This window comes from Rhinolophus sinicus, linkage group LG07, assembly GCF_036562045.2.
Source record: "Rhinolophus sinicus isolate RSC01 linkage group LG07, ASM3656204v1, whole genome shotgun sequence".
NCBI lineage: Eukaryota > Metazoa > Chordata > Mammalia > Chiroptera > Rhinolophidae > Rhinolophus > Rhinolophus sinicus.
In genome coordinates, this window is record NC_133757.1 from 33,551,652 (window position 1) to 33,564,975 (window position 13,324).

Genomic DNA, 13,324 nt, shown 5'->3' on the forward strand with positions numbered 1-13,324 from the left:
AATATCTTCATTTAAGATAGTGTAAGACTTGAAAAATACTGTTTAAGCATCATTTAAATTCTATTTGTATCTGTCTCCTCCATAAAAAAATTGAACATATGCCTAGATTATTGAGTATGATGAAAGTTTTTTTCTAATGAATTATTTTTAAATGTCAATTATTTTGAGTGCTTCTAAAAGGATTATAGCAGATTAAGTTGTTCAAAGATAGAAGCAACAAAATAGTAGCTATCAACAAGACAGAGAGCTCTTTCTCAAATATGAATAGAAAAAGCCAATCTTTAGCATCTGGGGCAATTAAGAAATTCAAATGTAGTTTGAAATGTTTTATTATAAAATAATCAGAAGAGTAGAAGTAATAGTTAATAATAAAGAAATCTCCAGAATAAAATATATTTTAGGATTTATTTATGAGCCACAGTATATGCCTGCTTTTGCTTTACTTAGGTGTTTCAGACAAGGTAGAAAGACTTTTTTTTTCATAAGTCGCCAGTGATTATACATTGATCTTTCTTTGTAAGGCAAGTTACTATTTCAGAGTGAATCCTTTGATATCTTAGTTTGGATCTATTTTTTTCTTTTAAAAAAGGGTTTACTAATTTGTCGATCATTACCTGAAGAAACACTCTTTCCACATACCCAGACAAATTGTTAAACAGTAATTTATGCTATGAAAAATGCTCCCTGTGACAAATACATATTAAAAATAGAAAGGTAGGGATTAGCAAATACTCAGGCACAAATGAGTAGAAAAATCTCATTAGCATAGGCTGAGGTGAGGGGTTCACAGGTGAAGGAGAAATCTAGATTACAGAAGCAATTTTTCTGTAATCCAGAAAACCTCAAACTGGTAGGGTGAACCAGCAGGTTAGTAATGGCAGCCACCACTTCACAACCATGGAAGACAACGTGATATAATTGGGATGCTCAAGATACAGCTTTTCACTGTAGCAGATGAAATGAAATCCAGACTCTGAAAAGTTTACAACTAACGCATGGCCTTTCTCTTTCCTGTAAACATTTGGCTCATTACCATACGTATATTCATCCAACTTCCCCACCAACAATTTTACTTCACTATTTCCAGTAAAATTTTACAGTGAAAACAGCCTGGAACTGCTCTTGCCTTGTCATTCTTATTGGGGTCACAACCACAGGACTTCACAGTAAAAAATACACACACGCATCCTCCCTTATCCAGAGCAGAAGAAAAAGGTGAAAACAAAGATAGATTTATGTAGGTTATTGTGTAAAGGCAGTTTAATATTTTTGAAATCACACACACACACACACACACACACACACACACACACACACAGTCTTTAGGCTCCAGTTACAAGCGCTGCGTCATCTGTCAGATCACATGGTAATTGTTGCTATTTCAAGGATCAAGTGGCATAAAGCTCCCCACCTACCCCCACCCCACCCCTTTCCTTTGGTACCATATAGAGAGGTAGAGTGATTATTGTGTGATGGGGTGAGACCAGGCTCTCTGGTCCAACCCTCCCAACTAGAAACCAGGCTCCGTGGGGTGGCGCGTGCGTCGTGTTCTCACGGAGTGATTGGGAAAGGGGGGCGGGGGAGGGGGTCTCAGGGGAGGAAGGGCAGCTCTAATTGGTTTCTCAATGAAAGATAATCACCTAGTCCCCGGAGAGGCTGGGGATTAGCACTCTGCCTCTTCTCTCCATCGCTTTTAGACTTCTCATCCTCCCCTCGCTGCCTTTAGTCCATTCAGCAGAAGTGGATCGAAGAAAGCCGCTCCTCGCGCCGCATTAGGGGCCGCACTCTGCCGCGCGCTAGTACTTAGCGCCCCATTCACTCACTCACTCCGCGCTCGCCTCGCCCGGCTGTCGTCCCAGCCGCCACCACCGCCGAGAAAAAGTTTTGCGGAGGGGCTCAGGGAAAACATGAGCGAGCTGGAGGAAGACTTTGCCAAGATTCTCATGCTCAAGGAGGAGAGGATCAAAGAGCTGGAGAAGCGGCTGTCAGAGAAAGAGGAGGAAATCCAGGAGCTGAAGAGGAAGCTCCACAAATGCCAGTCGGTGCTACCGGTGCCCTCGACTCACATTGGTCCTCGGACCACCCGGGCGCAGGGCATCTCGGCTGAGCCGCAGACGTACAGGTCCTTCCACGACCTCCGACAGGCATTCCGGAAGTTCACCAAATCTGAAAGGTAGGCGCCAGGGCGCGGCGGGCCAGCTCGAAGGCCACTACTTCTGGTGGGTGGGCCCGGGTGCCGGTCCAGGAAGCGACTCAGGGGCTGGGGGACTGCGGCTGCAGCAGCGGGGGCTGGTCAGCGCAGGGCAGCTTGCCTGCACACGGAGTGGAGTAGGGGTGGCCCCAGAGGCCAGAGAATGGGAAGTGTTTATTTTTATTTCTGCCCATCACGTGCTGTGCTTCTTTCTGCTGGGCTGGGAACGGCGAACTCCTTCGGGAGACGCGCCCCTGTAGCGTGGGGGTGGGGAGAAGAAGGACCATGAAAAGTTTTCTCGCTCAGGCGAACTTGGCCACTCTGCACCCAGCTGCAGTTGCACTGTTCTGGCTTTGCACACCCCTGTGAGGGCACCCCCACTGGGACAGAACCCTGCCCATCCTGGGGCCTGGAGAGTTTCCCGGAGGCAACCCCGAAACCCAGGCCATGGGGCATGCTCATTGGGGCTGCTGGAGCCTCCCGGGGAGGAGCGACTGGAGGCTGGACAGGCTTGGGTTCAGTTCAGGGACTGGAATTGCCCAGAGTCTAAGCCCTGTGGGGAGGGCAAAGGGGCGGGGGACGGGGGAGGCAGGACAGTCACTTCTGGGCTTCAGGGGTCTGGTCTCCAGGATGACTGGACAGGGAAGTTTATTCACAGGGTCACTTTCCAGGCAGCTGTGATGGCAGCAAGAAATTGCAAAGAAACCCCACTTTCTGGATGTTCATTTGCTTTATTTGTGTCCCTTCCAGAAGTGCCACACCTTGGGCTGGCCTGAGCTGGGCGGCGGCTAGGTGACCTTGCGCCTGAAGTAGGTGTGGGGTGACTGGTCAGCCCTGTCCCAGGGTGGATAATGTCCCTTCCTGGTTTGCCGTCCTTTTGAATCTCTCCCTGGAAAAGTTGGGATGAAAAGGGGGTGAGGGGGATGGCTGTTTCTCAGGGCTCCTTCGACTCCTTCCTTTGCTGCTCCTCGGCACTTGAGGAGCTAAATCCCCTTAGTTCAAAGTTGTGTGTCGCTGGTTCGTGGTGTGCAGAGGAGGCCGGGCGATTTTGGCCGCAAGTAGGAAGCTTTTGCACTCCAGTCGCCTCCTTCACCGGAGAAAGCTGATCGATTGGCTGCAGCATTAAAGCGCCTCTGGACATTAGGGAGAGGAAGTGCAGACTCCAAAGCCCATTACTGGCTTTTAGTCTCTGGAAGTACACGGCGAAAGTGCATTTTGCAGGATATTGAATATTCCATTAGGCGTGCCTTCATGCCCGCCTACCTCTTACCCCTTTCCTCTTCTTAGATCACTCCTGTCTGGGTTTGGGGCTCAGGGGACCCCTAAATTAGTCCTTCCCCCTTAACTCTGACTTTGAGGAGAGTACTTCTAAAGAGCATGTTCTCTTGTCTGGTCTCCATCCAATCCAGGGTTCTCAATGTCCCCCACTCCTCTAATGCACCCCTGCCTTGTGTATTGATTACAGTGTGTTTGTGTGGGGGAAGGGGGAGGCTGGGCAGTGGTTAAGAGCTATTAGAAGAGGGCCAGGAGCTGGGAGTGGGTGAGGGAGAAATACAGGAATCAGGCAGAAAGGATTCCCCTTAGGAACTGTGGGCCACTTTTGAACAAACGTCTCACGGGACAGCTTTCAGATTTCTTGAGTGACCCTACACTTACAAAATGACACTGCACCTTTTGGCCCAGCCTACCTTGAAAGTCCTATCCGATGGAACAATGGCATTCTTCCTTCTCTGAGGCCAAGACTGCAAACAGCTAATATTTGGCCTTGCCCTTGGTTGGGAAGCTGCTGCTGTGTCTTGCCTCAGCCTGGCTGTGCATTCCGAGGCCACTGCCCTGCCCCTTGCTCAGCAGCTGGAATCAATCTGCCCACCTCCTTAAGAAGCCACTTCACCAGCGGTCACCCGACAGCTGCTAGCCTCCCGGGGCTGATGGGCTGAGGCTTTATCACATTTTTGAAATTTCAGATCTCTGTGTCTGGGCTGTGCCCCTGAAAGAGTAACCAGCACCCCTGTACGGCAGAGAGATTTCAACAGGGTCTGGACAGGAGGAAACTCCCTCCCAGAGTAGGTTCATTCAGGAACTAGCTCCAAAGAGGCACTCTAATTTTTCTTGACAAGAAATCTCTCTAGGAATGAGAGGCGTTTTTTGTACGTGCTGGGAGGAAATGGCCGATCTTTCATATGTACATCTCATCCTCCTTGTTCTCTCTCTCTCCCCCAGTCCCCATCATCTTCATGTCAGGGGTTAGAACATTCATCATACGAATGGATCATGCGCAGTAGAGGTCGGACGCATATTTGTGTCTGCAGCAAGTAGCTGGAGTGCTTTCCTACTTCCTCTTTGCACTGATTTACGCTGGGACGGAGGGTAAACTTTTTCCCACTCAGCACTTTGTTTTCTACTTTCAAATGGAAGCGTGGAGTGTATTTTCCGCAAGCTGACTCATGAGAGCTTAAAGAATTTTGACAGGTATAATATATGGGGACAGTAACCATGGTAGGTACTCATCCTAATACTTAAAAAGACAGTACTGACTTAATGATCATTGACGAAACCCCGTCTTTTGGCCAAGGAAGGAAATAATTTAAAAAGTATTTCTGAGATACAATGTATGACAGCAAACAAGATGCTTTCAGTAAAAGTGTGTTTTCTAGTTTTCAGGTATTTGGATTTGGGGACTAGATAGATATTCCCGCACCTCCTGCATCCTTTGTTAAAAGCTATGCCATTCTGATGGGTTTACTGGGACTGAAAGAGATTGCTTTATTGCAAAGCTAATGTTCAGTTGCAGTGGCTGTAGGATTTCAGTGTTACAGGTTTGTTTCAGACTTTGCCAGGACAACCAGTTTTTATACTACTGAGAAAAGAAACATATTTTGAAAGTATAGGAATTCAGTTTGGTGGGCAGAACAATACAAGAGCTTTTCCCTATAACCACTCCTGTAGAAAATGATTGCTCTCTAAAATATTTACATAATAGGTGACAAAAATATCTTAAGCATTTATTGCAGTGGAAGAAAATGGGAGAATTCACTGACTATTGTAATCAAGTCAGTACAATTAACCAGGTTTCCATGTGTCCACAGAGGGTATAAGGCACAATATCCATTAAGAATGATCTAAATATCCAAGGAATGCTTGGATGAAAATTATACTAGGGAAAGAGAAGATCTGAGCTCTCAGCATAAGTATCAAGTGTACAATATGATCATATTTAAAAAGAAAATATCCGACTTATTGCAGTGCTCATTTTCAGGCCCCTTAGAAATACCCGGTAGGGATCAAGTGATTATCATTGAAAACTGTAGGCTGTTTTGGATGATGATGATATTTTTAAATTTATGTATCACTTTTTGCCAAATAACGCCAAGTATTTCACATGGTTTTCTGTGAACTCTTGATTCCCTGCATGCATATACTCCACATTAAGAATTACCTAATACCCTTAACTCTTTCCCTTAATTTTTACACACACCTGTATTCCTTCATTTTGGATATCCACTTAGCATGCAATTGTTGTTTTTAAATTAGCTTAAGCAAAAACTGCAATCAATATTAATCTGTTAGAGGAATAATAGATTGTATTCCAAAGCCATTTGAGCTATTCTTGTCACAAATCCCTTGATTCTTGATGATGTAAATTCATTATTTGGAACTTGACCTTCCTTCCAGTGGGACATAGATACTTTTGGATGGATGCCCCAGAAAACTCATTGCCTTTTGCATCTCTGATTTGATTCAGGTCTGGTTAGCCTGCAGACTAAATCAAGGGATTTGGCCTCATTTTGATATAAGTAACTTCAATGAAACGAGTCTGTACCAGCTGAATTCAAGGCCCAGCTCATTAATTGTTCATGTAAAAAAAATACACTATGCTTTAAAATAGCAATGACAATAATGAAGATCGCTAATCTTAGCGATCTTAGCACAGGGCTAAGGTCTTTACCTACAGTAGTTCATTGTTTTCTCACAACGGTCCTAAATGACAACCTTTTCACGTGAGGAATCTGAGACTTGAAGAAGTTAAGTCACTTGCCTAAGACCTTATAGCTAGAAAATGCCACAGGTAAGTTTCACACTCAAACCTTGCAGTTTGTAGAGCCCAAGTTCTAAACTGCTATATAACATAGCCTTGGAATCCAAACAGTTCCATCTTAGTAACTGGTGAATCCTTTCAATGGGAAGAAATGAACCTGCCCTAAATTAAAATAGGATTAAAAAAAAAAAAAGTTTTAGCACCAGCACTAAACTGACCTCACGAAAAAGTGACCACTCAGCTCTTGTATCCAGCACATACACTGTGGGTGTGCTCTGCCAGGCCAGAATTTCCTCAGGCTGTCCTGTTCTTGGGATTGTCATCTACCAATCTTTCCATCTTCTTCCTTCCTGACCTAACTTCTCCAGCTCAGTGTCATGCCATAGGCAGGGCTGATGAATAGTACAATTGTGAAAATGATCTTGGTTGCCTCCTTCGGGGACTATTCACTGTACCCTTTATCTTTTGCCTTGGGGACCCTCATTGCTAAACTTTTCATCCCTACCAGTCCTCCCATCAAAAGGAATATGACAGTATATCAACATGTTCACTGAGTTATACTTTCTGGATTAACACAGTGATGTTTTAAAAGGAGTTCTGGGAGAGAACATTCATTTACTATACTCAGATTAGTAATATTTATAAGAGTTTATGGGCAGGCAGACTGAGGAGGAGAGGGGAAGATTTTTAGGTAGGGTAGCTTGTTGAAATTCTTGTGTCTTGCCACACGTAATTTGAAGACGACAGGTTCTGAACATAAGCACGTCACACCTACTTTCAGTCAAAGCTGTACAGCAGGTGGGTAGTACCCTGCTTTTAGTGATGAGAAAACTGAGCAAGTCATTACTGAAATGCCTTTTAAAGGATCTCAGAAATGGGACCAGGAAGATTAGTTAGGTTTCTTAATTTTGCATCAGTACCAGAGTTGGTGAATCAATGTCTTCAACTTATCATCTATGTATACTTATTGTTTGAGACATATCCACTTTGCTTTGAGGTTTGTTCGGGTTCTGGAATCATGTACCTTTTCCAAACGTATTTGTAGTGCACCAGAAGTTCTTGTTCCCTTTCACTCACTGATTGAAAGTTTGGGTTGATAGAGTATATGTAATCATGTACTCATTAGAAATTTGACTGACCCTCATGAGAATATTTCTAACAGACCTGAGAAAAACCCACAAAAGTTGTCATATGTCTTTCCTCTTTTCCTTTCCTGACTAAATGCCTCTCAGCCATGCTGTGTAGGAGATACTGAGAGTACATTAAAGCCCTTTCTGTTGATAAGATTTTCAGGTGATTTCATAGTTGCTCAGAGTATGAATAATTATTTTCATTTGACATTGAGAATTTGCTTATCGGAGTTCAGGACCCTATGTTATCTAGGATTCTTGTAGCTCTTGGAAATTACGGTGAGCGCTGAGATAAACCAGGGGTAGCATATCCTGTTTCACAAAAGTGAAAGCTCAGAAGTTTGAGAATTGTCAAAAAGAAGTACTGACCTTGAGTCTAGCTTTGTTGGTGTGCTCTGCTGCAGTATCCCTGAAGAGAGAAGAAGCTCTGTGTATGTGTGTAGGTTTATGTGTATGAGTAATGTGCATGTATGTGTGTGTGTACATGCACATATATGTATATACACACAAACACACACATCGCCACTTTATTCATTTTATGATTTTACACTTACAGTAGTTATTATACTGAAACTCCTCTAAGTTGGCACCAATCAGTTTCTTGTGGAAAGGAGGATTTATTTCTTGGGCTGTTATTATAAAATAGATCATAGCATCGTACAGTTTGTCAAATCTTTGTGCTTGGTATTAGGCACCCAGCCCAGTATTGTCTCCCAGAACAGGTTACTAGAAACAATCTTTGTGGCTCCTTGTTGAAATGCTTTTACCCAGTGATAATTTTTCACTTCCTTTTCTTTGTTCTTGGATCTGCCTATGTCGTGTGTCTCTTTTTGGGGTCCCTGTGTTCAAAAGCTTTATATTTGTAACTCCTGCCAGATCAATTTCATTTCCAAAAATCATGTAACAGCCCACGCAGAACAGAGTGGTTGCTCAAGGTATTAATTACTCTAACCTTTTCAGGTCTTTCAGGTTCCTAGATCCTTCTGATATTATACAATTTAAATTTCCCAGCTTTTTAAAAATAATTATTTATTAATTGTTCAGATTTGTTTTATTATATAAAGACCAAGAGTAGAACTCATCTCCTTGTTTTATTTATTGTTGCTCTTAAATGACAGATCCCTTTCTTAATAACTTTGAAGCTTACTGTGCTCTACTCACTAAAAATTATTGGTGGATCTCAGACTTCAGTATATATCACGCTGCTTTGATTTTAAACATTTTCATATTCTTTCTTATATGAGATTATAATAGAAGCACATGCTACTTTAGAAAATAGTATAATTTTAAATTCAATCAATATAAAGTTTATATTGACTAGAAAGTTTTAAAAATACTTTCTGTAATTTGTCCTGTCTGGTGTGCTGACTTCATATTTAACCTTTTCTTGTGCATATTGATTTGACAAATTCTTGGAAATTAGTCCTAAGTTGTTAATACGGTATGTTGATACTAGGAGTTGATTTGGATTGATTTTTGTTATATGTGTGAACACATTGATAGTACTTTGGTGTGCAAGGTAATAACATAAATGTGCTGATTTCATGAGTGTTTACTAAGGCAAATCCAATTAGACATCTGCTGTAATTCCCTTATTAGGTCTTAGTTTGACGTTTTTACGTGTGATAAAGGTTATACAACTACAGTTCTTAAATTACTCTCTCAGACTTGTTGCTAATTCCAACTGTCTCTCCTTTCTAGTCCAATTTAGAGAGCACTTCAAAATGTGTTTTAAATCCTCAGATGTGTCTTGATTTGAGCACTCTGACCTCTAATGTTGCAAAAATGCTGTTGATAAACTTTATAAGGATCCTAAAAATACTTGTATGTTTGCCTCTTACAGATATTTGTAGATCTGTTTGTTCAATTATATGATACTGTTATTGTCTAATGAGCAAATCTAAAGCCTTTGGGTAAATGTTAATATTTTTCTTGATGCCTCTCATTGCTCTCCTGGTGTGGATGATGCTAATTTCATGTACCACATGGCTACCTAAGAACTTAGCTACATATGCTAAAAATTCTCAAAATAGAAAATTCTTTTATATCCTAGATTGTAAACCCCTGGGTATAAACCAGCTCTGTTTATAGTAAAAATTCCAACCAAATAAAACCCTCAGCTTACCATGCTTTTCTTTTCTGACATTCTAATTTTCAGAGAAAGGTTAAGAGCAGCACATAACTAGAATGTATTAAAAACAAACAAATAAAAAACCCTGAACTTTTAGAGAATAAAACCAGTTCAATTTCTTCTCAGAGAATAAGATCACTGTAAAATATTCCACACACTATCCTATGTCTTACACAGTAGTGTGTTTTTGATTAGTTGTAAGGTTAAAATGAGTAAATAATAGTTTAAAAATCAAATTTCATGAATAATTTGTTTCTTAGAAAATAAAGCTTAGTGCATTTACAGGCGTCTCCCTAAGGATAGCTTTTCACTTGTATTCTGATTGGCTTTCTTGACTGGTAGGATTACAAATACATATCAGGACATTGCACATAATCCACAGACAGTCTTGTCTTTTCAAACAAGTGGGTTGCACATGGGACCATTATCCATCTTGTGAGTCACTGCAGGAAAAACATGTAAGAACCTCTGATCTGAACTATGGTTCCAAAAAAAAAAAAAAAAAAAAAAAAACTCAAAATCTTGACCCTGTGATACTTTAATCTACATATTCATACATGATGATTGTTAGATTCTCTACACTATATTTAACACATATACTTCAGAGCAGTGTTTCCCAAAGTGTGGTGTTTGTATTATTAGTGGCATCAGGGATGCTGCTAGATGGTACACAAGTGAAATCATAGTAACAGTTAGGAATTTTAATAAATGTTGGAGGAAAATATGTAACAATCACATCAAATCCATGCTGTGTGGCTATCATGGCTTAGAATAGACTAAGTTTTAAGAAAAAAGTACCGATTGTATATTACTTAGCTATGGGTATACAGATGAAGTGGGGAAAGATTGTTTTCAAGTCGTTTCAACGAGGTGTGAAATGAATTGTCATCATGTTTGTTTTTTTGCTCACCCCCACTCTTTTTTGGAAGATTCTGGCTAGTTGAGTTCTCTCTGTATCTATCTTCGAGTGACTTCTTGGAGGGCTGTCTGCCAATGTCTCCCCAGGAATTGGAGTGGGGACATAGATGAAAATAGTGGCTTTTATAAAATATACTCTTTCTCTAATGATAAATTAGTCTGGCTAAGAGTTAATCATTTTAATATAGCATCAGAAAAACACCCGATTTCCTCCCAGACTTATGCATTCCTTTGCCATGCCACAGCAGGGCTCATAGGGAGCAGGACAGCAAGGAAATGATAAAGGGCTGCTGGGCTGCTTGTCTCCATCCAGCCTGGGCTTGCTGGGGAGCTTCCTCTTCCTAGAGTGAGTCTGTAGGGCAGTGTGTCTTCTCATCGCTTCCCCAGGGTTCTTTCTTAGTTCCTGTGTGTCTGAGAGTCGGTCCCTGTGGCTGTGAACGGCGGTGGTGTGGCACTTTGTAGCCAAAAATCCATGATGCTTTTCCCCCTTTCTTTCCTTGTTAAAATACAGTTTGGAAAAAGTTTAGAAGGGAAAGAAAATCTTTCATAAAATACAAATTTATTTTCCTGTAATCTGTATTCCCCTTGCTTGAAGGAGGAACACGTTAGATAAATCGGAACGATGACCAAGAGTTTTTTAAAAAAATATTGTTAAAAGAATGGCTTTGTGAACAAATGAGAAAAATATAAGGAGAAAAGAGGAAATATTTTACAGGCAGGGGAAGGAATTTGCAAAAACCCATTTTTCTTTCAGAACATAGTGCAGGTTGTCCTTTTACCTACTTAAGAAAGGGAACCTTTAAGTTTTGAATATATTTTGGTACCCTCGAAGGGATAAGGGGGTAAGAGAGAGTAGAGGGGGAGGTTGGGAGTGAGTGAGAGGGAGACAGAGGGAAGAAGGCAGGAATGGAAGAAGGGGGAGGGGAGAGAGAGAGAGAGAGAGAGAGAGAGAGAGAGAGAGAGAGAGAGAGAGAGATTGAGATTTCAACAATTACCACAAGATGGCAGCAGGTGTTTAATATTTAACAATTGTACAACTAGTCGTTTGGAATGGCCTTTAGTTGAATTTTAAAGTACATTCTCAAACATATAACTTAATGCTAAGATTCAAGTGTTTGGAAAGTGTATCATCGAATACATATGACATTTTATTTTTCCAGTTAGTAGTAATTTTGGGGAATTTGTTTAAAAAGCCATAGTGAAGTGTTCTTTAAGAAAAAACAAACAGTGCACTTTGCATGGCAGGTTCTTTGAACCTCGATCTCAGTCTGAAGAAAATTCCTAAAACCCCTATGAGAAAACCTCTGGACTCATACTTGTCTGAGAGAAGAAAATGAAAATAATGGAAAATTAATAGTAGTAAAAAAATGTATGTGTGAGTAGATAGAATAATAAAGGAAATGGTTTCCTACTCACCCCCCCTCCCCACATAAAGAACTAAATGCTCTCTTGGGCAGTAATTTATATTTTTAGTAGGTTGGGTTAAAAAAATGTTATATAGTCTGCAAGTGTGAGAGAGGATCAAGGATAAATCAAGTATAGGATATGCTTTCTGTTGTCTGCAGGGACAAAAAAGAAAATCTAGTCTCTATTAGACATGGTGAAGCAAGCGATGAATAGTAATACCATTTTTTCTCTGGTCTTTCTGGTTTGTTATCAAGGCAAGACAAATTCCTGAAGTATAGGGGCAGGGTTTGAAGCAACCTACTTTGAAATCTTCTAGTTATCTAGCCTTACCATCTGGCTCTAGGGCATCACGGGGAATGTCCAGACAAGGTGAGACAGGCTGTGGACTCTCTGAGCTTCTTGATAATAAAGAAATCAGGAAAATAATTTCTTTCCTTAAGTGTGGTTCTGCATCCCTGCTCACCATGTTAAAATCTAGACACACTTTTTGATACTTAAGAGCATACTCTACATCTCAAATTTGATAATTTTTAATCTTTTCTTGGGCTCTACGTGCTTCCTTGACTGTTTTAATTTCCAAAGTGATGCATGCTGGTTGTCAGACAATAAAAAGATACCCCAAGTTTAATGATCTTTTCTTCTCAGTCTTCCCCATCTGTCCTCTAGCAGGCAGCCATCATAACCTTTCTGTATGTTTCTGCAAACCTTTATGTAGAGAGAACTTCCTTGTCCATTTGGAGTTTTTCGTTTGTTTGTTTGTTTTACTGAAATGGAATCATTCCACAACAGCAATCTACTGTTTTTTTGCTTAATAATAGCTCCTAAGGTTATTTCCAGATCAGTCCATACTGGTCTTTGTAATAGCCATGTGCTGTTCCATATATTCGTGTACGTCAGCTTATATTGATAGTTATTTTTGTTTGTTTTTTTGCAAGCATAAACAATGCTACAATTAATATGCTTATACACATTTCTTCATATTTTTTTATGTAAGGGATAAATTCTAAAAAATGAGAGTGCTAGGTCGAAAATGTTGCTAATTTTCAGTGTGACTTTTTTAAGTTGATGCAATTATGCGTACACTTTCTATATGAGATGAATGATCTCTAATTCTTTCTATTAAAAAATAAAAGTTATGCTGGTGGATTGACAAAGTTAATTTTCTATATTAAAGACAGACAGAATGTTTTTAAAAATCAGATAATCATAGCAGTAACATGCGGAAAGATCTTATTTATTTCTTTTTTATATTTGAATTGCTTTCATGAGAACACTTTTTGAAGCAATGTTTACATGCCCTTTTACTTTTTCAGATTTACAAAGTTTATATAGTCCTTTTGGCTTTATTTTATTTTATTATTTTTTAAGTTGAATAAAACTCCCGAATTCCTATAATGTGATTTTTAAAGTAAGGATAAAATTGTTTGTATATAATGCTCCTAAATAACTGAAGTCCTTTAAGAATCACAATGATTTGTTTTTCTTTCATCAAAATACATTTTTGATACTTT

The 13,324-nt window shown here is 40.3% G+C and overlaps 1 protein-coding gene across 1 annotated transcript in view; it reads left to right on the forward strand.

Annotated features, from left to right (window-relative positions):
* The first annotated feature begins 1,426 nt into the window (after nt 1-1,426).
* The window catches only part of PRKG1 (protein kinase cGMP-dependent 1), a 1,130,349-nt gene continuing 1,118,451 nt past the window's right edge, over nt 1,427-13,324 (forward strand). The window contains exon 1 of the mRNA XM_019738600.2: nt 1,427-2,173. Coding sequence (XP_019594159.1) covers nt 1,908-2,173 — 266 coding nt within the window. The 5' untranslated portion in view covers nt 1,427-1,907. The remainder of the gene's footprint in view (nt 2,174-13,324) is intronic.